We start from the raw sequence: 27,115 nt of genomic DNA on the forward strand, positions 1-27,115 counted from the left end.
GTGCCTGTGAGGGATCTAGCCTTCATGATGGCTATAGATATGATGTATCCTCTTTGCACGCTGAATACATCATCACACCTACAGTTCTTTTGAAATCTTTCAATCAGACTCATTTTCGTTCAGGTTTGATCGATGCTAAAGATCTGGAAGAGCATCAAGAGGGACTGTGAGTGTGAGTTTAATTGCTCGTTGCGTTCGAACTTCAAAAGAGTCGTCAGAATCCTAAAGCGAGTGTAGAAAAGTCAGTCAAAATTCCTAAAACAGATCGTGATTTCTTTTGACCAGCTCATCATAAACGTGCTTGCCACAAGCAGAGCCTAGGGCTTTGGATGAACACCGAGGGCTCAATTATTACGAGATCCAAGCTCAGGAAATGTTTGTCTAGACTTTGACTTGCAATCTTTTCAGGAATTAGAGGTCCGATCTAGATTCGCTCAATAGGACAGAGATTGCACTCATTTTGTCATCGATTGATTTCATAAACGGCATTTGAATTTTTGATTCAACGAGGGACTCCAGGAAAAATAATTTTGCAAGAAAGCAGTTCAATTCTGAACAAATCAAGGTTCTGGTTCACGTCAGAGTGAGAAACGCGTACGGCCCCTTATCATCATCATGACGAAAGAGAAATGTAGTGATAAGTGCAGATATGTAAGTCTTTGTTATTCTGCCTGTACATACATATTCCCAATGCCATGGCAGTCGACTCAGAGGTCAAGGGTTGGCGGAGTCCGTAACAGTGACAATCGACCTTTCCTCAATGCTTGATGTAAGGAACTGGTACATAGATCGGTGCTCTTCATCCTCTCCCTCAAGCATACTTACAGTGGGACCATGATCTCAAACATGTTCGCGCCAGAGCCCACTTGAAGGGGCTGGCCTTCAAACCGAATCACATCAGGCACCATCTGATCCTGCCTGCGGCGGCAAGGTAATAGAACCTTACGCGGGTTTAAGTTTTTGATGTTCTTGTGTATAATGAGCTGTACTTATCCATAAGGCCGTTGAGGCATGTCGGGACCACACCTTGGAAAAGTGCTTATAAAGGCACACTCTGGCGCTACAAATTGTCTCCCTTCGAAGTTCCACATGAATACTTTGTCAACATGGTTTGGTTTTTGATGATCGGTTTTTTACACCTCCTCGCATTCCAAACTGATTGCTTTCCAACCAAACTAACAGCCTCATCCGGGTGGCCTACAACTCACATGGAAAATTGTAGACCCAATGAGATTGATCAAACACCCACACTGACACCATCAACGGAAGACTTGTCTCATCAATTTTCAAACACCCCTTCCAGTAGTACCATTGTAGATATCTTGAGTGAACGCCCTCAGATTCATATAGATCTAAACACTGAACCAGAATGGACTGAAGAGTTACTTTCTGATAAAGATAAAGATGTGTCGGCAAGTAGAAAGAGGAAGAACATCTTTGAGAAAAAATCAAAGAGCTCAAGCTCTTCAAGAAAATCAAATGCAATATCTGATTTTTCATCAAAGCAGAATAAACTTCAAATTGACTTGAACAGCTTTCCACCAGAGATAACTGAAGAGGTTATCTCAGAAAATTCACCACAAAGGACTCCATCAAGCGCAGGTGTGTGTGTCATATCCACAAATGAATGTGAGCCTTGCATGCACATAGTTCTCACTACTGACAGGCACATTCTTTGGTAGTTGTGATCTTACCATCTCGTGAAAATCAGTGGTCAGAAGCTTCCACTTCAAATGTTGATAGGCTATACACCAACAGTCCAGAAAACCAATGTATGATTCAAGGCATAGACCCAATGAATGAAGATTCTTCACCTAAAAATGTTGCTTCCATCACGCCACTCCCAAATATCAGTGCAAGAAAGGAACAAGAGAAACCCAATCTGGAGCGGTTCAATAGCAACAATAGTTTGTTTACAGAAAGTGAAAGGTGTTCCACTTCAAATTCCAAACATAAAGATAGTCAATGGACCACTCAATCTCTAAGCCAAGACACACATTCAGGTACTCCCAAATCTCTTCCACCACCACAAAACCTACATGGACCCCACACAGAATTCTCAGATGTAGTGGTTTCAAATACAAATATGAAAGTCTCTCCAAGCAGCCATTCTCAGAGAAAAGTTTCCAGAGCACATCCTTCTGATATTTACACAGATGTAGCATACTTTCACCTTGATAATTCACCTATTTTAGCCCAAATTAATTCTTGGTTCCATGACTTCAAGACAGAGATGTACCACAAAAATAAGAGTTCAAAAGAGGTTCAGTTACACATTGATTATCTTATCAAGAGGACTCAAGAAGGTTTAACCATTGGTTTTTTAGGATGTCTGTATATCTTTGAGCACCAAAAAGCTCATTGGAAAGATCTCTCAGCACTCTTTGAAGATGGTTGGGAATTCTTGAAAAGTTTATTTGGACAATGGAAAGAGATCAATTTTGAAGATCTTGAAAAGATGAACTTTAATGATTCCTTTGATTCAAGTTATTGGTCAACTAACCCTTGGAAAAATGCAAAATATTTTTTGGATATGGACGTAAGACAAAAAATCCCAATGTCAATGTACATTGATCTTCATGAGTTATGGTCCCGTAGGGGTTCAAATCCAATGGAAATGAAGGATATCCAAGCCATGCACAGAGACTTCTTCAAAGTGGTAAAGGAGATGGATCCAGAGATTTTACAAAACAAGTTTCACAAGCTTGCCTGTGTGAATAGTCAAGAATTCAAATCATATTTACAGGGAATCAACACTGATGACACTCAAGCTGCAGCTATAAAAGACAAACCAAAGGTAATCCGGTTATCTGATACACTCAAGATCACAGGAAGAAAACATGCATCAGAAAGGCTTAGTACAGAGATACATGTGTACTTCAAAAACATGCATTCTGAGGTCACAGATGCTTATTACACACATCTTGTTGGATCACTGTATGCTGATGGTATGAAGGCTTCATCAACTCATGCTCAGGGAACTATCCAATCAGATGAACAACTTCTTAAAGATTGCAAAAAGGCAATAAACCAAGCACACTCACAAGTGACCTTTGGATTCTTGGGAAGCCTGTTCAAGATATATCAGCACATGCTAAATGGTACAGAGATGGAAGAAGTATTTCAAAACGGGTGGAAGTTCCTTGTAGGACAATTTAACACATGGTCAAAGGATATTGTAAAGATTCTCCAGATCAACAAACAACAAAACTTTTTACAAATCAGACCCATCAGAACAAACAGTATGAGAAACTCTTTGGATATCTTTCAATATCTTGTAACACATCAAACCCCTTATGTTCCAGTGAATTGTGTACACGCACTCTTGAATTGGTGGATCAGTGATCTTGCTCATCAAGAAGAGAAGATGGGAAGAAAAATGAACTTTAGAATTCCTGATCTGATTAAACAGACTCTTGGAAGTGCTTTAAAGAATCCAAGAAGAATGTTTCAGAAAAGGTATGCAATGTAGAGAAAGAAAGGAGCAAAAGCATCAGTAAAGGTATGTTTTTGTTATCACCTTCAATTCTATATGAGGTGGAATCTCTACTTTGTCATGTCAATTCAAAGAGGCTAGGAAAATTTTTCAAAAATGGGCATCTTGCTGTCCAAAAGTTATGATAAGGGTGTATCATTTAATTGATAGAGGGGTTATGCAAAGAAAATATGTTTAAAATTACAGAAGATCCTTTTGAATTATCTTAATGTGAAGTTCTTTGAAATTTATCATTTATTTTTAATTCTAGAATGAGTTGAACTCTCCTACACATACTGTATGATATCAATATGAAAGAATTTAGGAAAAAAACATCTTTCTGCCCAACAATTATGATAATGGGGTATTCTTTAATTGATAGAAGGTTTATTCAAAGAAACTATGTTTGAAACTACAGAAGATCCTTTCAAATTATCTTAATGTGAAGTTCTTTAAAGTTGACTCTCTTACACATACTTAATGATGAAAAATTGAAAAGAATCTAGGAAAAGTTTTCCAAAATGGCCATCTTTCTGTCCAAAAGTTATGATAATGGTGTATTCATTAATTGACGGAGGGTTTATTCAAAGAAACTATGTTTGAAATTACAGAAGATCCTCTTGAATTATCTTAATGTGAAGTTCTTTGAATTTGACTCTCTTACACAGAATCTATGATGAAAATTTGAAAGAATCCAGAAAAAGGTTTGCAAAATGGACATCTTTCTGTCCAAAACTTATGATAATGGTGTATTCTTTAATTGATAGAAGGTTTATACAAAGAAAATATGTTTGAAATTACAGAAACTCCTTTTATATTATCTTGATGTAAAGTTCTTTGAAGTCTTTTCTTCACCTCAAATTTCCATAAAACATAGCAGCTAGTGAAGAGGAAGCCCATATCCGTGTCTTGTCTGCCATGTGAGCCTATGTAGGTGTAGAGCTATCCTTTTTTATAATGCAGCAAAGGTTGAGTATTTAATGTTGAGGGGTCTGGATCTCAAACACTTGACTGCTGTTAGGTTATCTTTCTACTGAGCAATCATAGTCACTTTGCATTTGATATCTTCATCTCAAAAACTGCTGTGTGTATGACTCTTTTGGGCAAAGGCCCTTTAAATGCGTGGATCATGTTGCACAAAATATCTAAATTCAATACCCCATCAGAGCTCATAACCAATGCTAAATGATATAAACCATAATGGGTCTGAATGTATGTACCCTACTCTAGCTCTACAAATTTCGCATCTACTCCTAAAGATGTTTCCAATGTTATCTATGTTACACTGAACATTCATCTTTAAATGTTATCTAATCTGAACTGAATGAACATCCAATAGATCTGTCGTTTCACACCTCTTTACATACCTACATACAATTCTTCCTCAAGTTTCAAAACTGTGGGGATATCCAGTCTAAGTTCAATGAATGATTTAATGAGATATGAAAGCTTGGGAAAAGTTTCAGTTTCAGTTTCAGATCAGATGATTAGAATTCTATGAAGTCCAGCTCAGAAGATTGATGTGTAGCATGAGTGCTTGGATCCCGAGTGGATTGGATTGAAATGATGGATGAATCGATCTGATTTCAAAGTTGATATTCAGGGGGTAAAGCTGCGTGGATGAATGAGTGTTACATGCATCGATCGGATGACTGCTTAAGTACATATGTATGGTGGTGGTGGTGGTGGTGGTGGTGGGGCTGTGTTTGTTTGTGTGAAGTTTTTTCAACGAGACTCTCACTCACAAGCTTGAGCTTGAGATTTAAATAGGAGGCAGTGTTAAGACTTTATTAAATTTTTAAATTTTTGGGTGTTAGGTTTCAATCAGATTGAAATCCAAATGGGGTAATTTATTTACAATTTATTTTTTTCTGTATAAGCATATTCTGTGTTGTATGACAAAGTAATTTAGTTTAGAGTATTTTAGTTTTTTTTATCAATCAGCATCATCATTTCGGTATTTTCAACTTTCAACTGGTCGATCCCATTCTTCTCATTCCACCACTTACCATTCACCACACTACCACACTACCACACTACCACCATCACATCCCATCCCATCTCATCTCATCACTAAACTTTTAATCAATTCACTTTCAAATCAAATTCAACTTTCAAAAACAATCATCAAACACTTTCACTAAACCAACTAAACTACTTCTATATATTGATTTGATTGATTAATGATATAAACAAATCTTTCAATATCGGAATTTGACTTTTTAATTTTCTTCAAATCTCTTTTTCTTTTTCTCCAATTCAAATGGTTCTAAACTTTTTCTTGATCAAGAATTTCAAACAATAAAATCAAAACATCAAACAAACTCAAATCAAATCAAATACAAGTTTAATCAATTTGTTATTCTTTGTCTTTCTTATTTTTTTTCTACTGAATCAAATCAATTCTTTTCTCTTTTTTTGCCTTTGATTTGGTTTTTCCTTTTCCATTTTGTTTGTGTACTCTTCAAATCTTCAAATTCTCAAATCTTTTCAAAAATCAAAAATCAAATCAGAAAGCAACAAAGAAAAGAAAAGAAAGCAAATCCAATCGATCCAAACTTGAATTATTTTTGATTTCTTTCCTATCTTTATAAACCAAACTAATCTCAAAATGTCACTCTCCTTATTAGCTTCTCGTTCAATGATTTCAACTGATCGACGTCATATTGATCCAAATCCAGATAGACTACCGATCAATCTGAACACTTCATCAAGTTCTAATCCAAGCAGTAGTACCATCACAACCACTTCTACCAGCACTCCTAAACCTAGTTCAGTTAGTTCTTCACTTTTGTTATTGAGTACTTCGGCAGAAGCAGCTGTACTTGAAAGTCGTAAATTCGAACGTGGTTCAAGACCTTCATCACTTCAACCGATCTTGACTACCAACCCATCATCCAACCAAACCCAAAAACAAACCTCTAGCATTTCTCCTCCTACTCATCAACATCATCAACATCATCATCATCATCATCATCATACGAGTGGTAATACTGTATCTCAACAACAACAAAGGTTACATCATCGGTCCTTAGAAACCTTGACACCTCTGCATCATCATCTGAACAACAAACGGGATCATAAACATGCTCATCTCTTCAAATGTGAAAAGTGTCCAAAGGTGAAGTTTTATTCTTTGGATCTTTTCTCACTTGTTCCCTTTGTGGTATATGCTCAATGATCGAATGGTTCATTTTTGGTTCTGGTTTATTAGGTTTATCGTCATCCTCAATGTCTCGTTAAGCATAGATGGGAACACACCTCGGTATGGTTATTTTTTCGGTTTCTATCATGAGATCTTGATACTGACTTTTTTGTATCGATGGTGTATCAATCTTTGTGTAAAAAGTATTGGGCCGATGCTTCCAAGCTCATGCTTAGTAAACATCAACAAGTCCAAATGTTAGAAGTGAGTTACAAATTTGCAAAACCCGATACGAAGTACCTACGTTTTCCATGCTCATCCATGTTGTTTCTTTGCTTTTTGGGATTTTTTTTGAATTTAAGGCCGCAGCTATTTTAGCTACTCCGTCTGGTAGTTTACCAGAGTCTCGATCACTTTGGCCAGCAGCTGTTTCACCATCTGAAGCTGGTTTATTAGGTTCAGATCAAGTGAATCTAGATGTGATTCAATCCCAAAGCAAATCCTACAAACCAGCCGATCATCAACAACATCGATCAAGTTCGTCACCCTGTTCTTCAGTTCTGACAGCTTCGACTCCGATTGCTATGAAGATCAGTAAAGCAGGATCTGAAGATATTGAGATGGATGAAGAAGAAGATGAAGAAGAAGAGATTGAAACGGGTGATGAAGAGGAAGAAGACGAGATTATGTTTGAGATGTCGATCAATGGAGATGACAGTCAATCATCCACAAGTCAAGCCGAAACTGGATCAGGTTCGAGTGCAGAGAAAGGAAGAGTGATGAAAGAAGTCCAGAACAGTCGTAGTTTACCGATCAGCTTTTCGATCTCTGCACCACCCCCGATGGGATACTTTCAACCTAGACCGACTACACTGACTACCACACTTGTACAGGACGTTCGAAAAGAACCTGTCCAAGCCTTTCTGGCTGGCTTTCCTCATCCTCCTACACCTTCGGTTTGTAGTGTGGGTAGAAGTTATTATCATCCTGAAACGGTCTTTAATCCTCCGCCTTATGCTGATAGTGGATTAAGGTTTCAAGATCAAAGGATCTTGGAAGAGAATGGAAATCAAGTTGTTGAACAAGAAGAAGAAGATGAAGAAGATGAGGATGAAGATGTGGGATTTGGGGTTAGAGAAGTAGGTGGTATGAATGGAAGTGGTGATGAAGTGATTGGTATGGAATTGTAAAGAAGAAGAAAAGTAGAAAAAAAAAAGATGTGTGTATGATTATGTATCATATTTATTAAAGCCATATAGATTTTTATATCGGTTCAAAGTTTAGGTAAAACGGTATTCTCATTCAAAATTAAGAGAAGGTTTTCAAGTCAAGAAGAAGAAAAGGAAAATTTGTTGATTAGATTGAGCAGTTGGTATAGAAGAATAGAAAGAAGGATTAGAGAATGGAAATTCGAATCGATCATTGAATTTTTTTCTTATCACTTATGGTTCAGAGATATGTTTTTTGTTTTTTTTGAATGTTGTTGTTGTTGTTGTTGTTGTGATCTTAAACTATTTCTCTATCTATCTCTCTAAACTGTTGTTGTTGTTGTTGTTGTTGTTATTTCAATGCACACCTCCTACCTGATCACTTCACTTTATCTCATTGTTTTGGTCTTTTTTTGTTGTTTGATTTTGTTGTGATTTTTTTTTTGGTAAATATGAGTCTGCTTGATTGATTATAGATAGATTGAGGAATCAAAATGGGTTTTTGTCTAGATTTTGGTTTGTGTTTGAGAGTATAATACTTGAGAGGTTTGGAAGTGGTGAAGAGCAAATCCGGCCATGAGTGGACAAAGTTGAAGTGGGAGTGGTAATCAAGTGGAGTTTTGTGTAGTGGTTTGTTTGCCTTTAATATCATCAACTATAAAATGTTTGGTTTGGTTGGTTGGTTCTGGTTTATTGATAAAAACCTTGTAAGGAGAGAAGTTTACCAACTTAAAAACTATCATCTTCAGTAGTTTACCAGGTTGTATCAAACCAGACCAAACTCTACCAAAATGGGATCTTTCTTAGTACTACTATTCCATTATATGTTGGACCTCGAGAAAAGATAAAAAAAGTTACAACTTGTGTTTTTAACTGGATTTAACACAGCAAACACGGTGTTTTTTTGTTTTCAGTGGTGAAATTCAAGGTTTAAACTTCTACAAGGTGTACCAAAAAACTTTCTTATTTTTCTCAATGTCCAACATATTTATAATGGAATAGCTGTACTTGGTTCTTTTTGATTAAAAGAACCAAATCAATTCAAAACTTCCCAAGATTTAAAAGAAAAAGTCAAAAAAAATGTATGTTATTTTATTTACAACTACACAAAATTTACAAGAAAGATCAAAACAAATTACAAAAGTTTTAATGATTTATTTTTGTACATAGTAGAATGATGAAGGAAAAAAAAAGATAGATTTCTTATAAGAGAAAGGAGAGAGAGAGAGATTAAATTAAATGATCATGGCTAAGAAGATTGTACAAGCTAAACCTCCTGCTAGACCTGAAAAGATACCGATTGAAAGTGCACTTGATTGACGTTCTTTTTTATCTTTTTCCTAATTACAATGTGAAAAAGATGAATATTAACACAAAGGGATTGATGGTTTTAACACAAAGGGATTGATGGTTTTGTTAGATTTTATTGAGAGTTCATTAAGGAAAGAAAATGGATGAATTGCTTACTTCTTTGGATTTGTTTGGGTCTTGAATTAGTTTAAGATTTTTGTCATTAAGTTTTTTGATCAAGAGCAGATTGATTCATTTAAGCCATATCAGTGAGTCATATTTAAACCATCAGATTTGGATCAAGACAAGTAGATTAACTCACCATTTTCTTTTCTAATAGTTTGTCCACTATTATTATCTTCTGGACTAAGCTTTACATCCTTACTGCCAGATTCTAAAAGATGAATTGATTTTATGAAGAGAACAAGTCAAATAAGTGAGAAGATTGAAATATAAAGTTTACAAATTTACTTACTCTCTTCTGGGCCTGATGTTTTTGATGGTTTCTTTTGAGGTGTCAAGTAACCAGATCCCCCCATGGGTATATCTCCACTATAAAATGTTGTATCATCACTTGTGATTGATGGTGTATTACCACTTGATATGGGTGGTGTATTACCACTTGATATTGATGGCGTATTACCACTTGATATAGATGGTGTATCACCACTTGATATTGATGGTATCTCGCCACTTGATACTGATGGTATCTCTCCACTTGATATCCTTGGAGTGGCTTCCTTAGACTTTGATGGCATCTTTGTGCTCTTTGAACCTTTCAAAGTGCCTCCTGGGAGATTATCTACATCTTCCAAATTTCCACAAGATTTACAAGGCAGTCCAGTTTTTTTGCTATCATTTTCAATTGCCCCACTGCTAGCGGCTGGTGTGAGATTGCCAAGTTTGGTGCGGGTTGGATTTGCCCCACTTTTCGAAACACCTGAAGTATCTTTACCAGTGTTGGGATATTGTTCTATCACTACACCAGATTCTGGTGATAAATTGGTAGGTTCCTTTGCTATGAAAAAGTTGACTTCGAACGTTGGAGATTGTGGTGTTGTACTGGTATCTGATGGATCATTTTCAAAAGTCTCCAGAGTTTGCGAAGCGGTCTCTACCACTGTTTCACTCGCCAGATTGTGTGGAAACGTATTCATCACTGCATCGGACTCTGGGGCTAAAGTCTCAGAAGAGTCTGATTCTGATGTCGTTGAGTCCTTTGATGTGCTTGATGGAATCTCGGGTGATGATGATGTTTGGATTTCCCAGGATTCGTAATATTCTTCTGATGGATCTACAGCTGATATGCTCGATCCTGCAAATGTTGCATCCATATCCACGGGTAATGCAGAATCTTGGCCTTCAGAAAGACTATCAGCTGAGGATGCTATCTCAGAGTCTTGCGATAAATCTTGAGCCGGTGCGTCAGACTGACCAGACGTCAAGATGAGATTGGTATCTTGTGTCGCCTCCTGCTGATCAGGGACTGTTGTTTCATCTTTTGCTACCACATTTTCATCCAGCGTGTTTGGTGTCTCTGTTGGGTCATCCTGAGAATTGTCTCTTTTTTGTAGCACGTTAGAGAATTTATGCGGTAAGTTGGCATTGTTCTGATTATTTTGATGGTTATATTTGCGAGATGAAATGGGACTATGATATATCCAGACCGGCAATCGCCGATTTGAGATCCCCAAGAAGTTCGAAATAAAGACTCTTTGAAGAGCTTTTTGATTCTGCTTGGGTACCAGCCCAGAAATCAAGTCCAAATGTGGTTCTGTAGATTGACTACTTTCTTCAATTGGATTTGAGTAAAATTGATCTGATGAGGTTATTTTCAGTATAGGTTTCTCAGAGGTATTGATGATTAAAGCTGAAGTGTGCATTCGGATCGTAAGAATGAAAATGAGCAACAAGAAAGGCAAAGGGCTATTGGTCATTACGAAGCTTGGAGGCAATCAGACTGAATGAGGGTGGTGTATGGTATGCAAAGCTGGTAAACAAGATTGCGAAGGTTCCACTTGTGTTGAAGCCTGTCATCGAATGTAGAGACAGCGTCATCTGCATCAGTAACATTATTTCACCGTACGAGGCCTTCATAGAATAGTTGTTAGCTTCTTTGATGTAAACTACTGGAATGCACTTACTGGGGCATGTGCGAGAATCAACACTCGGCATCAAGTCCGCGTATGCACACCCGGGGACTTGGCCAGAATAGAGACGACAATACTTGGAGAATTGGCGAGGTAGTTTGATAAGGCTCTGTGAGCAATTGTATTGTGAAGGTTTGTTTCCCTTGATCACATCACACGGATCTGGCGGACCTATGTACGGCTGCGTCCAAAAATGCCAATCGGCGTTTGATGCTGAGGCGCAAGGTTGATGTGGGTAAAGAGAAATTACAAAGAATGGCAAATAGGGATGCCTTGTTGAGAGTCTCAAAGTGGACAGATTGAGATATTTCCTCTTCACTCAAAATCATACTGTTCTCGACAACGCCCACAATCAGTTTGATAGAGGTCGGCTTCGACAGCTCTGGAAGTCAAAATCCTTTGGTAACTGGCGATCGAAAGACTCCTAAAGCATGTCAATTTTCCCGCTCGTGATGCCAACAGAAACGTGCTTCAATTTGATCAGTTTCTCGGCATCTGTTGACGCACATTATATTGAGCAACCTACCATTTTCCATTGTTTGTAAAATTTCCAAGCGAGATTTTGTACGTGTCAAGGGTAGCAGCTCATTAGTAGCCCTCTAGGACATCTGTGGTCAGCTGTTTACTTTGAAAATATCATTCAAAACACGACCAGAGGTGATGTGGTGCCTTGAATTTGTACCTGTTGCCCTTGGGTGGATGTTCATTCAGGGATGTTGTTAAATAACTGGCGCGTGTTTTTCCAAAGTTCGCGCTATTTTCTCTGTTCATCCTCAAATCGTTGATTCCTCATCTTTTCCAGCAACTCACTTGCCACAACTATCTGTAACTCTTTGTCTCAAAATATATATCAATCTCACATCACGAACAATCAAACCTTCAAGATGGAAATCATCAAGCACCTGTCTACGATGCTTCTTTTCACTCTCCTCCGGTCAATGCTTTGCAATGCCAATGTTTATGTTACCCAGCCAACCACCCAAACTCAGTGGGTAGCCGGCACATCAGTCAAAATCGCTTGGGAGGACGATGGCCATAATCCTCTTCTCAAGGCTAAGGGGCATTCAGTTACAATCTCCTTATTTCCTTCCAACAAAGGACTATACCCGAAACCTTTGGCCGTGTGGAAGAACGTCGATACGCGCTCACAACTTCTTGAAGTGCGTGACTTGTCGAAACTTTTGTGTTATGCAAAGATTGATCATCCCTTACTTTGACGCAATCTTAGGTACACATAAAACCAAGCTTAGGTTCAGAACTCCCAAATACCTTCTTTCTGCAGTTCAGACGACCGCGATCACACATCACGGATGATGTATACAGCGCCAGGTAAGAAGCCCGGGCTAGTAAGTTAGTCTTTATAGCTACTGACTTTATTCCGTGTAGGTTTTCAATATTACCTGCAGAACACAACTCACAGGAAGAAGCCTCAAACTCTGCTCACCCTTCTGTACCCAAAGATGGGGAGAGGATACAGTCCAGTACGTTATTTAGCGGTAAGATGCTTCTTTGTAAGATTACTAACCGCAAGTTCTCTCTGCAGGCAATGACTCAACAGCTACATCAATAAACCCGAATTTCGGTCCACATACTGATGCTCCAATGTAAGTGAATCTCATATCTCTAGCCATCCATTTCGAAGCACCTTGAAACTGAACTTGAAAACTATAGTTCATCGGACAGACCAATCCATCTTCAAAATGAAGCCAGCGGTCACAAATCTTTTCTTGTTTCAATCACAACTTCAAGTTTGATCACAATCCTATCAATGCTTATTGTTATTCTTTAAACTATGACCATCAACTGATGAAATTTTTCTAGAACCTTATAAACTCTTAATTTAATGTCTCTTTTATTATATTTGCATGATCTGTTTTCGAACTGTTTCTTTTGTTATCTTATTGGACCTATTAGTTAGCTTGAATACTCAAAATCAGTTTAATTTTATTTTGCGAAAAATGATAATTTATAAAAACAAGTGTCTTAATCTAACATTACGGAGAGCTCATTTAAATGACTCCTCATCAAATGAAAACAGTCTCTAAGCTCATTTTTTTCCTCAGAAAAAGTCCAATCTTCTTATATCTTTGTGCTCAAAGAACACAACAAATAATATCCTATGGGGGTCATTATATACTCTGTGAAATCTTATCCAACTTTAGAAATTTATGCTTCAATCAGGGGACATCAGACCATCCGGCCAATTTGGTCCAGTGCATTATATTTTGATGGTTGTAAGTCAAAAGTTCTACAGAAAAGAAATGTTAGTGAAATAGAAATTTTCAGAGGCCTTCATATATAATTGACTGATAGTATAACACATTTTCAACCAATACCGCGCTGGATGAGAAGCAAATTAGAATTGTTGAAGGTCCATGTTTTATTCGAAGACTGAAGTGAGATGAATGTGGTAGAGGAGCAGAGCTGTTCATGTGTGCACTGTGTATGCAGTTCCCAGATGTCACAAGTGTGTTTTGTATGTAAAAAGCCAGCCTGAAACGAAAAAACCATCGATCAAGATTCCAAAGATTTCAAGTTTTCTGTTTTCTTTCCTCTGTCCTTCAGTCTTCAATCAATCGATACCTTCAACTTAGACTCATCCATTAATACCTTCATCTGAACTCTGACAGGATGTCAGGTCGTCCTCAACTCCCGAGTATGCAGCCGCAGATCATCTTACTTCGTGAAGGAACCGATACTTCTCAAGGCACACCTCAGCTACTCTCAAACATCAATGCTTGCTTGGCCGTAGCTCAGACAGTTTCTTCAACTCTCGGACCGCGTGGTATGGACAAATTGATCGTTGATGTGAGATATCTTTCTCTATTACACAAAGCACTTGATCACGAGTTCCTCATCATGTTTACAATTCGATCTTTCTCTTCGCAGACCAATGGTAACGCAACCATTTCTAATGATGGTGCGACCATCATGAAACTCCTCGAGGTCGTTCACCCGGCCGCGAAGACCTTGGTCGATATTGCTAGAGCCCAAGATGCTGAGGTTGGAGATGGTACTACCAGTGTAGTCATACTTTGTGCCGAACTTTTACGACAATGCAAATCATTCATCGAGGAAGGTGTCAGCCCTCACGTGATCATGAAAGGTTATCGAAAAGCCTGCTCATTGGTCGGTAAAATGATCTCTTGATCGGTCAAGAAGCTTTGAATGTATGTTGACCCTATACCTTTTTGTATGTCAGGCAGTAAACAAGGTCAAAGAGCTAGCTGTGACGGTCAACAAGACTGACGAGGTCAAGTTTAGAGAACTTCTCATCAAATGTGCTTCGACATCAATGTCATCGAAATTGATCCATCATCACAAACCTTTCTTTTCCAACATGGTTGTTAATGCTGTCATGACCTTGGATCAAGATGATCTCGATGAATCTTTGATCGGTATCAAAAAGATCCCTGGAGGTGGTATGGAAGATAGTATCTTGGTCAAAGGTGTAGCCTTCAAGAAAGCATTCTCTTATGCTGGCTTTGAACAGCAGCCTAAAAGCTTCCAGGCAGCCAAGATTCTGTGTTTAAATGTTGAACTCGAACTCAAAGCTGAACGAGATAATGCTGAAATCAGGATTGAAGCAGTAGAAGTGAGCAAACTCAGTCGTATTCTTGATTTCGCTCCCTGGCCTCAGTGTTGAACATTTTTCATTCGGCTCATAATTTGATCCTCAGGACTACCAACGAATCGTTGATGCTGAATGGGAGATTATCTTCCGAAAATTAGAAAGTGTGGCTGCTACGGGTGCTAAAGTGGTTTTGTCACGACTTCCAATCGGTGACTTGGCAACCCAATTCTTTGCCGATCGTGATATCTTTTGTGCTGGAAGGATCCCAAACGACGACCTGAAACGAGTTGTCCAAGCAGTCGGAGGGTCAATCCAGTCTACTACATCGGATATCAAAGAATCGCATCTTGGATCTTGTGAAAGTTTCGAGGAGAGGCAAATTGGTGCTGAACGTTATAATGTCTTTCAAGGTGGACTGAAGTCAAAGACATGTACGATGATTCTAAGGGGCGGTGCGGAACAGTTCATCTCAGAAGTCGAAAGAAGTCTACACGATGCGATCATGGTTGTCAAGCGTGCCATCAAAAACAACCAGATTGTAGCAGGTGGTGGAGCCTGCGAAGTCAGTCATTTGAACGTTTTAATGCCTTTCACCCATCTTTCTTACCAACTTCTTGACTTTGATGAACGTTTTGATAGATGGAGATTTCCAAGGTCCTACGTGATGAGTCACGTCTGATTCAAGGCAAACAACAGCTCATGTTGGCTGCATTTGCCAAAGCATTGGAGTGTATTCCTCGTCAATTATGTGATAACGCCGGTCTTGACGCAACCGACGTGCTCAACAAATTACGAATGTTACATGCACGGAATCAGGTATGGATGGGAGTGAACCTGGAAGTAGACGCTGATCTTGGAATTGCCGATAACTACGAGAAGTTTGTATGGGAACCGGCTTTAGTGAAGACAAATGCTTTAGAAGGTGCAACTGAGGCTGCATGCATGATATTGAGGTTCGTCACCTACTCTCGTACCACATCTATATCACCTTTGAAGATGTTGACGATTCTCATCTCTTGGTTTGAACAGTGTTGATGCCACAGTCCGAAACCCTCAGTCTGAAAAACAGAGTGCTGGACCACAGATGCCGAGAGGTGCAGCTCGAGGGGCTGTACGTGGACGAGGAAGAGGACGGTAATGGTTGTGAAGAAAAGTAGATACCTTAGTAATTTTTAGTCTGTGCAAAACAGATTGCGCAATTCAAATTTATGACCAGACTTTGTGTCACAAAACCAACTGTTGGCATGATATTGTTTTCCGTTTTATCGATTCTTACAGGACACTGCCTCCCAAAAAGTCAATGCAGAAAAGACTGCTGCTTAAATCACAGAGTTGATTGTAACATCAACTGAAAAGCATCGATTGACCCATGTCTTGGGCAGTCAGATAGAGTCAATCTCCTAGGGACACCTTGAGTTTTTGACTTTCAGGCATGTTGCTTGATCGTGCTGAATTTAAGTCTGAAAAATGAGTCAAGAACCAAAGCATCAGACATTCAAACATCATATTCACCAAATCTTTCTTGTTACTTTCACAGCCCTGGGAAGCCTACGTCCTCCTCTGTATCGTTCGATTATCTCTAGTGATAAGTTTCAAGTAATAGAATATCAGCCGGAAGGGTTGCCAGTGACGAGTGGATCACATGTTCCACGCTCATAAGTCAGCCAGCTTTTGACTTCGCTTCGAATCGTCTTACTCAAGGTGGGACGACTCGCATCTGTGGTGCTGTAACAATATACGTCGTGAGCACCCTGAGCACTTGCAAGGATGATATAATTCAGGGCGATTACGAGCTGAAGTTGCTTTTCCCAAACATGGCTCAAGCGTATCGCAAGCATATGATGCGATCACTCGGAACGAGCCTTTACCTATTGTCTCGTCGGGCTCTCATTCCTGATTGATTTTGTTTGGTGGCTTCGAGTGAAATTCGTTTATAAACCTTGATACGCACCGTCACACGACTTCAAGTCATCATGGTGCATACTCCCCTCTTGACTCATCGCCTGAAGCTACTTATCACAAGCTCTATGATTAACAGCGGCATGCTTTTCCTTCATATCGCGTACTTCGTACATCCCCAGGCCAGCCTGATGAAAATGTTTACGCAATCCTGTCTTGTTGACCGTACTGTGATCATTCAATCTCCATCATCGTTTTTCTACCGAAGAAAAGCTCACGATCTTCAAGACATGCTTCTGAGTATAAAAGTCCCCTTCGCATGAGTGCTTGAGTCGAATTTCAAACATAAAACTCAACGTATCAAATAATCATCGCAACACCACATTATGTATTCAACAAACGCATGGCGAGTTTATTTACATTTCTGTCTTCTTTCTACCCTGTGCAACTTCTATGAGTGCAGTCAAGCCATATCAAAACTTTTCGAGCTTCCTACAAATTGTTCGCAGAGAGTTTATCCCGAAGAAGACCAAGCTGGTCCAACGCCCTTGTCAGCCTGGATGGCGGCGTATCGGGAAGCCAAAGACAAAGGATTGATTCCAGACCTCGGACCCTCAGTGATGTCGAACCAAGAACTTTCGTATGCAGATTATTCGACTGAAGAACTTAACAGTCCTGAGAAGGTTTGTAGTTGGACTATCTCGAAGTGTGTGGTGGATGAGGAGTGAGTCAACTTTCCTACACTTTCACCACACCGATCTGTGTGATTAATTTAGCTCATGGCCTGTACGTGACCTCACCTTTCAGTATCGTAGCAGCACCCAAAGGGATGATGGGAATCTCTTTTGATGACGGCCCTGCTCCGGCCACTACCCTTCTGTTACCTTTTTTGCTAAAACATAAACAGAAAGCAACCCATTTTATGATCGGCTCACGAATCTTGGATAACCCTGAAGTTCTCAAACAAGCAGCCAAAGTAAACCGTGATCATATCGCAGTGCATACCTGGTCGCGTAAGTCTCCTTTCTTCTTATCGCCCCCATCTTCCTCTCGAACTTTGATGTCTTCTATTTGTGATCTGTCTTTTATCACTTTGGATCTGATTCATTCTTTCTGCATACTCTTCATCAGATCCATGTAAGCTCAAATATATAATTCATATTGAAACTAATGAGGAGTAGCCTGAGTATCATGATGCTTACCAAAATAAAATGAACACTTTTGATGAAGATATGACTAGCTTGACAGACGAACAGATTCTGGGTGAAATAGGATGGACCATGCAAATCATCCGAGACAAAGTCGGATTGATTCCCGCATTTTGGAGACCGCCATATGGTAAAGAACTTTTGTTTATAAAAGAAATAAAAAATACATACTGAAGCCTGATCCGTGCTCATATTTGTGAATCAAAAAGGAGATATTGATAACAGAGTCCGTGCCATTGCAAGTCACGTCTTCAACTTGACCACAGTGATCTGGTCAGATGTAAGGAAGTTCAACTGACTAGACCTTATAGATATCCGGAAATATTGATGATCGAAAACCTGTCCGGAATTTAGGATGTTAACGACTGGTGCTTAACCGATAAATCGTACCCTCATTCCGAATGTGGACGTGGATCGGGACCTCAAAATTCACATGATTTGTTAAGCGATTTAGACCGGATTACCAACCATACAGAGAGACCTCAAGAACGCGATTCAGGTATTATCATCTTAGAACACGAAGCTGATGAAAGACCCATAGAAGCTTTCATGCAAAAGTATCCAAGCTATAAACAAATTGGATGGGACCCAAGACCGATTCCAGATTTGTTTGGGTATGTCAAATGTCTTGATCTTTTTTCTTGTGATATCTTAGTTGAGCTTATGAGTTTAACCTTTTTCACCATCTTAACACACATATCTGATTTCAAAGCTCGCGATGGTACCAAAATCCACACCACTTCACACATCATCATCATACGAATTCTTCCTCACTTCATCCCAAAATCCCTAGTAAAAGTCAATATCCCGATCAAACTCAAACGCCTTCTTCCCCACTTTACTCCCAAACCATTGATAAGAGTCATATTTCAAATCATACTCGTTCTCCTTACATACCATTGCCATATATGAATTTTTCACCAATTGTAACCATAAGTAAACCTATGTTGATGTTTAGTCTGTATGCTATTATCAAACTTTTAATGATCATGTAGAAATCAAACTCATGAATGATTAAATACATGCCATTATAAATAATTCCATATCATTTTACATATCTTCTCAAGAGATTTTCACCTCTTGGCCATGCTTTTAGTATGACCAGTATGGTGCACTCAATTTTACGTTAGATCTTAATTGTTTGACCAATTTTGAATAGAATAACTTTGGTCAGGAATCTTTGGAGGGGGGCACGGTAACTCCTAAAGTAGTTGGCTTTTTAATTGTGAAAAATGTCTCGCATTCGCTTTGTCAGTTATCTCTCATGCCGTATTTGTTTCCTCGAGTTCCAAGTTGAAAATCTGCCAAAGACATCATATATCGCAGTGATGAAGAAGCCTACCTTGGACTATATGGGGATCTTTTTGTCATAGACGTTTTATGGTTAGTCTAAATACGCGAATTGTCTCGTATATTCAAGTTATCAAAATTTTGACTAAAGAGCTCTTGCACGTTGCATTCAAATAAACCCCAAAAAATAAGTAAAAAATAAGCTTAGATAAAAAGTGATTTGATCATAATTCAAACATATAAATTGTAACCTGTTCCAGTAACGTAGATGATATGTCACAAATTGTCTGTCTGTTCTCTCACTACACTAACAGCATGTTTTTAACAAATCATTCATGTTCACGAGGCTCCCCAGGAAATGGGAGTGGTGAAGATAATGGACAAGCCAAAGTTCTAGGAGCTTCTGGAAAATTGAATCCTTTGATTGATATAGGATTTTCATCAATGTCACCTTTCTCTATTGGTGAGTCTGATTTTTGGGACTTGATCGGAGCCGAGTCTCCACTTTGTGGTGTACTTGTACTAGGTCCAAGGAACATACTTTCTTTGACTGCTCTCTGACATGGAGACATAATTTGTTGTGTTGAACCCGATGTACTGTCTATGTTTGATTCCATGGTCATTCTTTTTAAAACAATTGGTGAAGCTGGTTGAAGAACAGCTGGTATCACAGGTCTTTGTGTTCGGGTTTGAAAGCCTGAGTCATGAGATTCTCCAGGAATCTGAAGTCTTGAAATTATTGGTCTTTGAGACTGAGTGTGCGTGGGAAGAGGTGGTGGTGTTATATTAATAGGTAGATGAGGAACTGATATAGAGTGATTCATAGGCATCGGTGCATGTTCGGTACTTGAAGCAATCCCATATTCGTATATCGGACTTGGCAGTTCAACAGGATAAGATGGAGACTGTCGGCCAAGTCTCGAAGGAACAAAATTCCCTCTGTGTGGATTTGGATGATGAGATGCTTGACCGTGATTGTTCCTAGCCACCGAATTCTCTGATAAAGAAGAAGCAGATCGGTTTCGCGATGGTGAACCCGCAAAGGATCGAAGGTTATCTGTTCTTGCAGAACTGGGATCCAAGAATGTTCCTGGGTAATTCTGCTGGCTTTGATGATATTGGGAATGCGAATTGAAAGCTGAAAAGCTTGCACGTGTGTAATGACCAGGTGTGCCAGGAAATGGAGCATTAGAGGTGGGGGGCTTAGATGTAGGTGAAGGTGTAAAGTTATAAACTGTCTCGTGATAATTCGGATCAAATGTTTGTACTTGAGCTTGTCTTGGAATCAAATCTGGTGGTAATGGATTTTCTTGAGACCATGTTGTCTGTTGTCCAAAGGAAGGTCGACTTGATTTTTCTGAGTTTCCTCGAACACGATTAGGAGTGTGAACATGATTTTCAAAAGTTCCAATCCGATATGGAACCACAACCCGTCTTTCATAACCTTGTGTCAAATGATTTTGATGATCCAAGGCCGATGTCGGTTTGAGCTCTCTAAAGGCGGAGCGCTCGGTATCATGCTTTCGCCTTTCATCGTCGATAGGAAAGACTGGCCTATGTTCTGTAGGAGTGGCGCTCGTCACCATTTCATTTATCAATACGCTCTGACGCTTTCTACTTTTTCGGTAGCTCCAAAAGGCATAAACTAGAACCAAGATGCCCAATGCCAATAAGCCACATAATCCCCCAATGATTTCAGGAAGATGGCCATCAGTAAGTCTACCAGTTTGTTGAGTTCCCGAGTCGCTAGTCTCAGGTGGGTCCGAAGTAGGAGGATGACTGGGTGAATCATCAGGAGTATCCACAGGATGTGAATGATTGGTAGCAGTGACTGGCGAATCCCCCGAGTGAGCTGGAACTGCGGCTGGAGTTGCAGCTGGAGTTGCGGCTGGAGTTGAGGCTGGAGTTGCGGCTGGAGTTGAGGCTGGAGTTGAGGCTGGAGTTGCGGCTGGAGGAGCATGGGCTGGAGTCGCGGCTGGAGTTGCCACATCTGCTGTGTCTCGAGGCTCCGGCGGCGTAACAGGGATGGTCCGGCTAGTGTTCATGCGCGACCTGTTGGAAACATGACCTCATAAGTCTGACTCTTTTCACAAAGCGATATCCAGTGTTCGGTTTAGAAATCACTCACAATAAAGAACCTAGATCTGGTAGCTTTGATTCTGCCATGCTGAGCAAATGTGAAGGGGTTCAAAGAACGAAACACAGTTTAAAGGCAAAGAAAAAGAGCTGAAGAGCATCTAGTTATGTGGAGCTCCAAGGCTCATTGCAAAATACTTTAGATATTTCAAGTCTATTTCGGTGGTACATAACTGATAGAGTAAAAGAAACACTTCAAGGTCCAACCCTTCGCAGTATCCATGAATTGATAAGACAAGTCGTATCTTGCTTGGTACCATACCAAACCTGTCGTCGGTTTTCATCATACTTGATAGGCCTTTCTCCTTCAATTTTCAATGTTCTCTTTCACTTGTACGGCTATTCAGGAGATAGACTGGTCACTGGTCAACGTTTGAAAAACATATCATACAGATTTCTTCACGTCCGCTCTATGTATATAGCTTCTTTCTTTTACGTATGAAACCAAGCACAATTTTTCTTCACTCGCTTGCACCGGTCCTCGCTTGGTATTGATTTCTCGTTGTTTTAACTTGACTTTTTGGGAAGTAGTGTGTGTACACTTCCGTCCAAACTTTGAGCGGGAGTTATGTATCCAGAACCGACTAACAGCGAAGCTCACAAGTTCATAGGTCTGTGAAACGTGATTGAAGTATGTATGCTCACCAAATCCATCCACTGATGTCCCTTGAGGTGAGCTGACAATTATGCGGCTGTCAACACAGGCTGATGCCGCCCATCATGGCTTCGGCCTTCTCGAGTCGAATTATCAAAACTTGCTACGATAGTTTGTCTTACTCTTAGCGTGCGAGTAGGTGCGAGTAAACAAGCAGAGGCGGAAATTAGCTATGATGCCAAGCACTGTTCTTAAAATCAAAGAGATGCATATTTAGGGCGTTAGGAGTGAAGCTAGTTCCAATATGCATCTCATGAATAAAGATTTATGTAAAACTTCATGGACAATCTTGTGCCCTTTCTTTTGACTTCTCATGTAAATTCTGTAAAGCGCTTGCTTATGATTGTGCGCAATTGAGAAGTGAAATAAGACAATCTCCATCGCTCTCCGAATGATCTCTACTCAAGAAAACTTGAGTACATCTTATTCACGTTTGTGATGATTGGGGTACACAGCATGCTGGAGGCATGCAGTCTCAGGTTAGTTCAGTGGGATTAAATTCAATCTCTTCCGTCCTTAGCCAGTCATCTTTTTTCGGACGAACGCCATCTGGATTCCACAGATACCAGGTATCATTCTATACAAACCTCAAGCAAGACTTGTGGATAAAAACCCACATTCGAAGCGCCATCACTTTTTACTGACATGAGGCTGCGTAGCTTGTTGCTCCTGAAGCAGACTAGCCTTTTGTGGATGTTCGATAACAAACATCTGAAGCTATTGAACATTAGATATAATATCAGTTTTGTCTTTTCCACTGGATACTTGAGAGGAGAAACAAACCTGGATCATCCCTAAACCCTCACTTTTGAATGGTATTAATCTCTTTTTAGGTTCACGTGTCAAAGTAGTTCGAGATGATGAGGCAAAATCTTGTATTTTGATTGACTTTTGTACTTGTGCCTTCAAAGCTATTGGATCACTTGCTGGAACCCATTGTGGTGGTAAATCCTGAGCAAACAAAAGACAATGAATTAGGTGACAGTAAACATTGGAGATCTTGTTCAGAGTACTTACGGATTTTTTAGTTGATTCTGAAACTGGTTCTTTGGTTGGATCATTCAATTCTAGAAATGTGGTCCACGTCAACTCTGTGTGTTATGATAATTTGAATAAATGAACACGAATTGGAGTATCAGTAAACTTGAGAATAATCTGGACAACAGAGAGACTGGGACAGAGATTGTGCTAACTGAACCTCTTTGGGGAAGCTCAGTGATTTGTTTATTACATTGATTGATCTTCATCAAAAATGCTCTTAGATGAACATGAGCATCAGCCAAAGTCCCAACACCTGTCATCGGTCTTCAAACCAAACGGTTATAATAATGGTATATTAGCATGGGAAAATTGTCAAGTAAGGTGATTGACAAACCTGATATCTCGATCACTTTCATCTTCAAAGTTGGTGATCGGGTCAACTAAATATTGAAAGTCAAATACGAAATGCTCAAGTGGTTCGTATGGAGGGGTTGTTGCATCTTGAATAGCAAGTATCAATTTATTCACGAATCCCTACCACATGAATCGATAATCATCAATAATGAATCAAGATAAATATGATTGCATAGATTTAATCATTGCTAAAAGTATACTGACCTTGGAGATTTCTTCGACTACTTGAGATACCACTCCAGAGATATAAGAGGTCAAGAGTACATGTCGTGATCTGAAGATAGGAACGTCGTATTTCTTGCAGGACTCAAATAAATCTGCATACCCAAGAATAGTTTGTTAGCTTCTTTGGCCCATGACTTTTTGGAGAACAAGTCAATCAGTGCATGTACAGACCTGAAGGATAAACACCTCTGACATATAAGATGTTATGAAAAGCAACTTCGACTTTTTTCGATAAATCGACAGAATCAGGCTCCAGTCAAAGCTGAAGATCAGATGACGTATTTGTTTACTAACGAAACTCAGCGATCACTTTGATAGTCTCTGTGAGAATAATTTACCAACACCAAGATCAGTCATCAGGCTCTTACGACGGAGTTGCAAACGTATGGGAGGTGAAGTCACCGTTAAAGGTCATATTATTGGAGTTCTCCAATGGCTCATCTTCTTCCATCCTGACCGTCCGCTGGTTTATGATGTGTATGTCTGGAGATGCTTGGGTCTTGATTTGTACTTGACACTGAGGCCTTGAATCAGTCAATCGACTGAAAGTGTGATGCGCGATCGACAATGACTCATCGAATCATATCAGTAATAAGCGTCGAAGTCCGGATATGGAAAGGGTCTGATAGGGTCTGAGCTATATGGTTTGTTCTTACGCTCAAGTTCCACACCTCGATCTTGATCAGCTTTTATGATCATCGCCGATTGGCAAGGACTGGTGAAATGAAACGACAAATTGGTAAAATGAAAAGGGACAGGGGGTCTATGGGTTTGACTCATATATAAACCCATACTTTGACTTTATTGGTTGATGTTGATTGGTTGGAACTCAACTTGACATCCTACTTTCACCGAATCGAGCTACTCTTGAATATCATCATCATAACAATGGCAACTGCTCGAGTAGCCCTCAAACCATCATCTCGTTCAATATCTTCAGCCATCAATTTGCCTAATTGTTCATCGTCTCGTCGAACCTTTGCCACTATCTCGCCCGAAGTTCCGGTTCCTCCAGTCAAGACGCATGGTGGATTACGTGATTCAGATCGAATCTTTCAAAATGCTTATATGCGTCATGACCATCTATTGAAGGGTGCTCAGGTAAGCTTTACAGAACTATTATACATCCTTTTCAATTTGACCTCTTAAATCGTTCAACCTCAACTGACCACTGTTTAAACAACACTATCATATGATATCATAGGCTCGCGGAGATTGGCATCGTACAAAAGACATCATTCTCAAAGGTCACGATTACCTCATTAAAGAAATCAAAGACTCAGGTCTCAGAGGTCGTGGTGGTGCAGGTTTTCCATCAGGTCTTAAATGGTCTTTCATGAACAAACCTGGATTTGAAAAAGATCCTAGACCAAGATATTTAGTAGTCAATGCCGATGAAGGAGAACCAGGAACTTGTAAGGATCGAGAGATCATGCGAGGCGATCCTCATAAATTGGTCGAAGGTTGTCTCGTTGCTGGTCGAGCCATGAATGCTTCTGCTGGTACATGTCCTTTGCCTCAACTTGGTGCTTGTCCGCCTAAAATCGGTATACTGACATATATATCTCTCATCCCTATTTGAAACCCTACCTTCACAAAACAGCCTACATTTACATTCGAGGAGAGTTTATCATGGAAGCTGCCCATTTACAAAACGCCATCGAAGAAGCCTACAAAGCCGGTCTAATCGGCAAGAATGCATGTAATTCGGGTTACGACTTTGATGTCTACCTTCATCGAGGTGCAGGTGCCTACATTTGTGGAGAGGAGACAGCTTTGATTGAGTCTTTAGAAGGAAAGCAAGGCAAACCAAGATTGAAACCTCCATTCCCGGCCGATGTCGGTCTATTTGGTTGTCCGACTACGGTTGCGAATGTCGAAACGGTGGCTGTAGCACCTACGATCATCAGGCGAGGCGCTAGTTGGTTCAACAGTTTTGGAAGAGAACGTAACAGCGGTACCAAATTGTTCTGCATCAGTGGACATGTCAACACACCCTGTGTGGTTGAGGAGGAGATGTCTATCCCTCTACGTGATTTGATTGACAAGCACTGTGGTGGAGTTATCGGAGGTTGGGATAACTTACTTGGTATCGTTCCTGGAGGCTCATCTGTACCAGTTTTGACCAAACCCGAATGCGAGGAAGCCTTGTGAGATTTCCTATGGCCTACAAGTTTACACTTGATCCCTTTTCTGACTCTGTACTGATCGTACATCATTTTCAATAGGATGGACTTTGATTCTCTCAAAGACTTACAATCTGGATTAGGCACAGGAGCAGTGATTGTGATGAACAAGTCGACTGATATGATCTCAGCCATTGCCAGGTTTGCCAAGTTTTATAAACACGAATCATGCGGTCAATGTACACCTTGTCGAGAGGGTACGACTTGGATGGAGAAGATCATGGACCGATTAGTGGTTGGTCGAGCACATGAACGTGAATTAGATATGCTCTGGGAGCTTACCCGACAGATTGAAGGACATACCATCTGTGCATTGGTGAGTAATTGCTCTTCAGACTACCTCCTATCTATCAGCTTTAACTTACGCTTGTTTTTTCGAAAGGGTGATGCTGCTGCATGGCCTATACAAGGTTTGTTACGAAAATTTAAGCCTGAAGTCGAAGCCCGAATCCAAGAATTCCGTAGCAAAAACGGACCAGTTCTTTTAGGCGGTAGACTTCAATCTGAGTGAGTTTTTCCCAGTTTAGAATCGAATTGATATGAATTTTTTGACTCGTCCTGATGGTCTAATGATCTTTCGTTCTTATCTTTTCAAGGGTACCTGCAAGTGAAGTGATCCCGGACTCTTTCAGTGCAGGATACGATCGAAAAAATCAACAATCTCTCAATTAGTCAAGTCTCAATGAAGTTTTCTTCGTTGATCGTTTCAAAGGCTTTGCATGCTCATTAGCATGTTTTTAAAACTTCGTAGAGTTTCTAAATTTGTGTGATTTCTATTTCTTTTTGTTTCACAACTTTCGAATTTTGTTATCTATATCTATCTACATTTCAAATTTGCTTACAATATGAGTAAATTGTATCCATTTTTTTGTTCTTTGGGTTGAGTTGAAGACTACATGCCTCGGCTCCAAAATTGAGCTTTTCCTCTTACCTTTACACTAGGAGATCTGGTGAGGATAGCTCCATGGGTGTGTTTGAATCTGTGCTGCTCTGATCATGTCTTCTTCATAATGCCACGAGAGAAGGATGTACATCCCCTTTTTTGAATCCTTGCCATTTACATACATACACAACACCCCGGTGAAAGCCAGCGATCTATTTCGGGAATTAACCGATCAACACCTCACCCGAATTTCTGGCCACCCGACTGGTTTCATTCGTTTTCTTGTGGCAATCATGACGTCATGGACTCATGGTCTTTCTTTCTCGTGACCATCGACATTGATCCTTCTGGTTTGCTTCTCAGCTCTTGTAGTATCCCTTTCTAGTCTGATCAAAA

The 27,115-nt window shown here is 39.8% G+C and overlaps 9 protein-coding genes across 9 annotated transcripts; 6 read left to right on the plus strand and 3 right to left on the minus strand.

Annotated features, from left to right (window-relative positions):
• Positions 1-1,106: 1,106 nt before the first annotated feature.
• On the plus strand, positions 1,107-3,472 carry MELLADRAFT_63845 (uncharacterized protein; the record flags this gene model as incomplete). Its single annotated transcript, XM_007410786.1, has 2 exons — positions 1,107-1,602; positions 1,683-3,472. 2 exons carry the CDS (start codon positions 1,107-1,109, stop codon positions 3,470-3,472), a joined length of 2,286 nt encoding a protein of 761 aa, XP_007410848.1.
• A 2,614-nt stretch (positions 3,473-6,086) lies between these two features.
• On the plus strand, positions 6,087-8,336 carry MELLADRAFT_116722 (uncharacterized protein; the record flags this gene model as incomplete). Its single annotated transcript, XM_007410787.1, has 5 exons — positions 6,087-6,309; positions 6,511-6,596; positions 6,690-6,740; positions 6,825-6,884; positions 6,983-8,336. 5 exons carry the CDS (start codon positions 6,087-6,089, stop codon positions 7,808-7,810), a joined length of 1,248 nt encoding a protein of 415 aa, XP_007410849.1.
• A 727-nt stretch (positions 8,337-9,063) lies between these two features.
• MELLADRAFT_107258 (uncharacterized protein) lies at positions 9,064-11,055 on the minus strand (the record flags this gene model as incomplete). Its single annotated transcript, XM_007410865.1, has 4 exons — positions 9,064-9,168; positions 9,296-9,315; positions 9,441-9,512; positions 9,594-11,055. The coding sequence occupies 4 exons, from the start codon at positions 11,053-11,055 to the stop codon at positions 9,064-9,066; spliced, it is 1,659 nt and encodes a 552-aa protein (XP_007410927.1).
• Positions 11,056-12,152: 1,097 nt separating this feature from the next.
• On the plus strand, positions 12,153-13,057 carry MELLADRAFT_63848 (uncharacterized protein; the record flags this gene model as incomplete). The annotated part of the gene is made up of 5 exons (XM_007410788.1): positions 12,153-12,428; positions 12,497-12,597; positions 12,655-12,749; positions 12,812-12,872; positions 12,940-13,057. The coding sequence occupies 5 exons, from the start codon at positions 12,153-12,155 to the stop codon at positions 13,055-13,057; spliced, it is 651 nt and encodes a 216-aa protein (XP_007410850.1).
• A 739-nt stretch (positions 13,058-13,796) lies between these two features.
• On the plus strand, positions 13,797-16,163 carry MELLADRAFT_43740 (uncharacterized protein; the record flags this gene model as incomplete). Its single annotated transcript, XM_007410789.1, has 6 exons — positions 13,797-14,076; positions 14,158-14,397; positions 14,471-14,863; positions 14,949-15,404; positions 15,482-15,795; positions 15,872-16,163. 6 exons carry the CDS (start codon positions 13,900-13,902, stop codon positions 15,978-15,980), a joined length of 1,689 nt encoding a protein of 562 aa, XP_007410851.1.
• A 964-nt stretch (positions 16,164-17,127) lies between these two features.
• MELLADRAFT_87698 (family 4 carbohydrate esterase) lies at positions 17,128-18,608 on the plus strand (the record flags this gene model as incomplete). Its single annotated transcript, XM_007410790.1, has 7 exons — positions 17,128-17,465; positions 17,549-17,754; positions 17,873-17,878; positions 17,972-18,079; positions 18,159-18,229; positions 18,304-18,563; positions 18,605-18,608. 7 exons carry the CDS (start codon positions 17,128-17,130, stop codon positions 18,606-18,608), a joined length of 993 nt encoding a protein of 330 aa, XP_007410852.1.
• A 960-nt stretch (positions 18,609-19,568) lies between these two features.
• MELLADRAFT_87699 (uncharacterized protein) lies at positions 19,569-21,284 on the minus strand (the record flags this gene model as incomplete). The annotated part of the gene is made up of 1 exon (XM_007410864.1): positions 19,569-21,284. One exon carries the CDS (start codon positions 21,282-21,284, stop codon positions 19,569-19,571), a length of 1,716 nt encoding a protein of 571 aa, XP_007410926.1.
• Positions 21,285-22,505: 1,221 nt separating this feature from the next.
• Positions 22,506-24,101, minus strand: MELLADRAFT_87700 (uncharacterized protein; the record flags this gene model as incomplete). Its single annotated transcript, XM_007410863.1, has 10 exons — positions 22,506-22,607; positions 22,676-22,747; positions 22,814-22,981; positions 23,048-23,119; positions 23,224-23,335; positions 23,406-23,545; positions 23,630-23,742; positions 23,822-23,900; positions 23,961-23,971; positions 24,053-24,101. 10 exons carry the CDS (start codon positions 24,099-24,101, stop codon positions 22,506-22,508), a joined length of 918 nt encoding a protein of 305 aa, XP_007410925.1.
• Positions 24,102-24,477: 376 nt separating this feature from the next.
• On the plus strand, positions 24,478-26,773 carry MELLADRAFT_43743 (uncharacterized protein; the record flags this gene model as incomplete). Its single annotated transcript, XM_007410791.1, has 6 exons — positions 24,478-24,751; positions 24,855-25,152; positions 25,254-25,800; positions 25,879-26,152; positions 26,219-26,343; positions 26,433-26,773. 6 exons carry the CDS (start codon positions 24,539-24,541, stop codon positions 26,506-26,508), a joined length of 1,533 nt encoding a protein of 510 aa, XP_007410853.1.
• Positions 26,774-27,115: the final 342 nt, after the last annotated feature.

The sequence above is a fragment of the Melampsora larici-populina genome (genome assembly GCF_000204055.1).
Source record: "Melampsora larici-populina 98AG31 unplaced genomic scaffold MELLAscaffold_22, whole genome shotgun sequence".
NCBI lineage: Eukaryota > Fungi > Basidiomycota > Pucciniomycetes > Pucciniales > Melampsoraceae > Melampsora > Melampsora laricis-populina.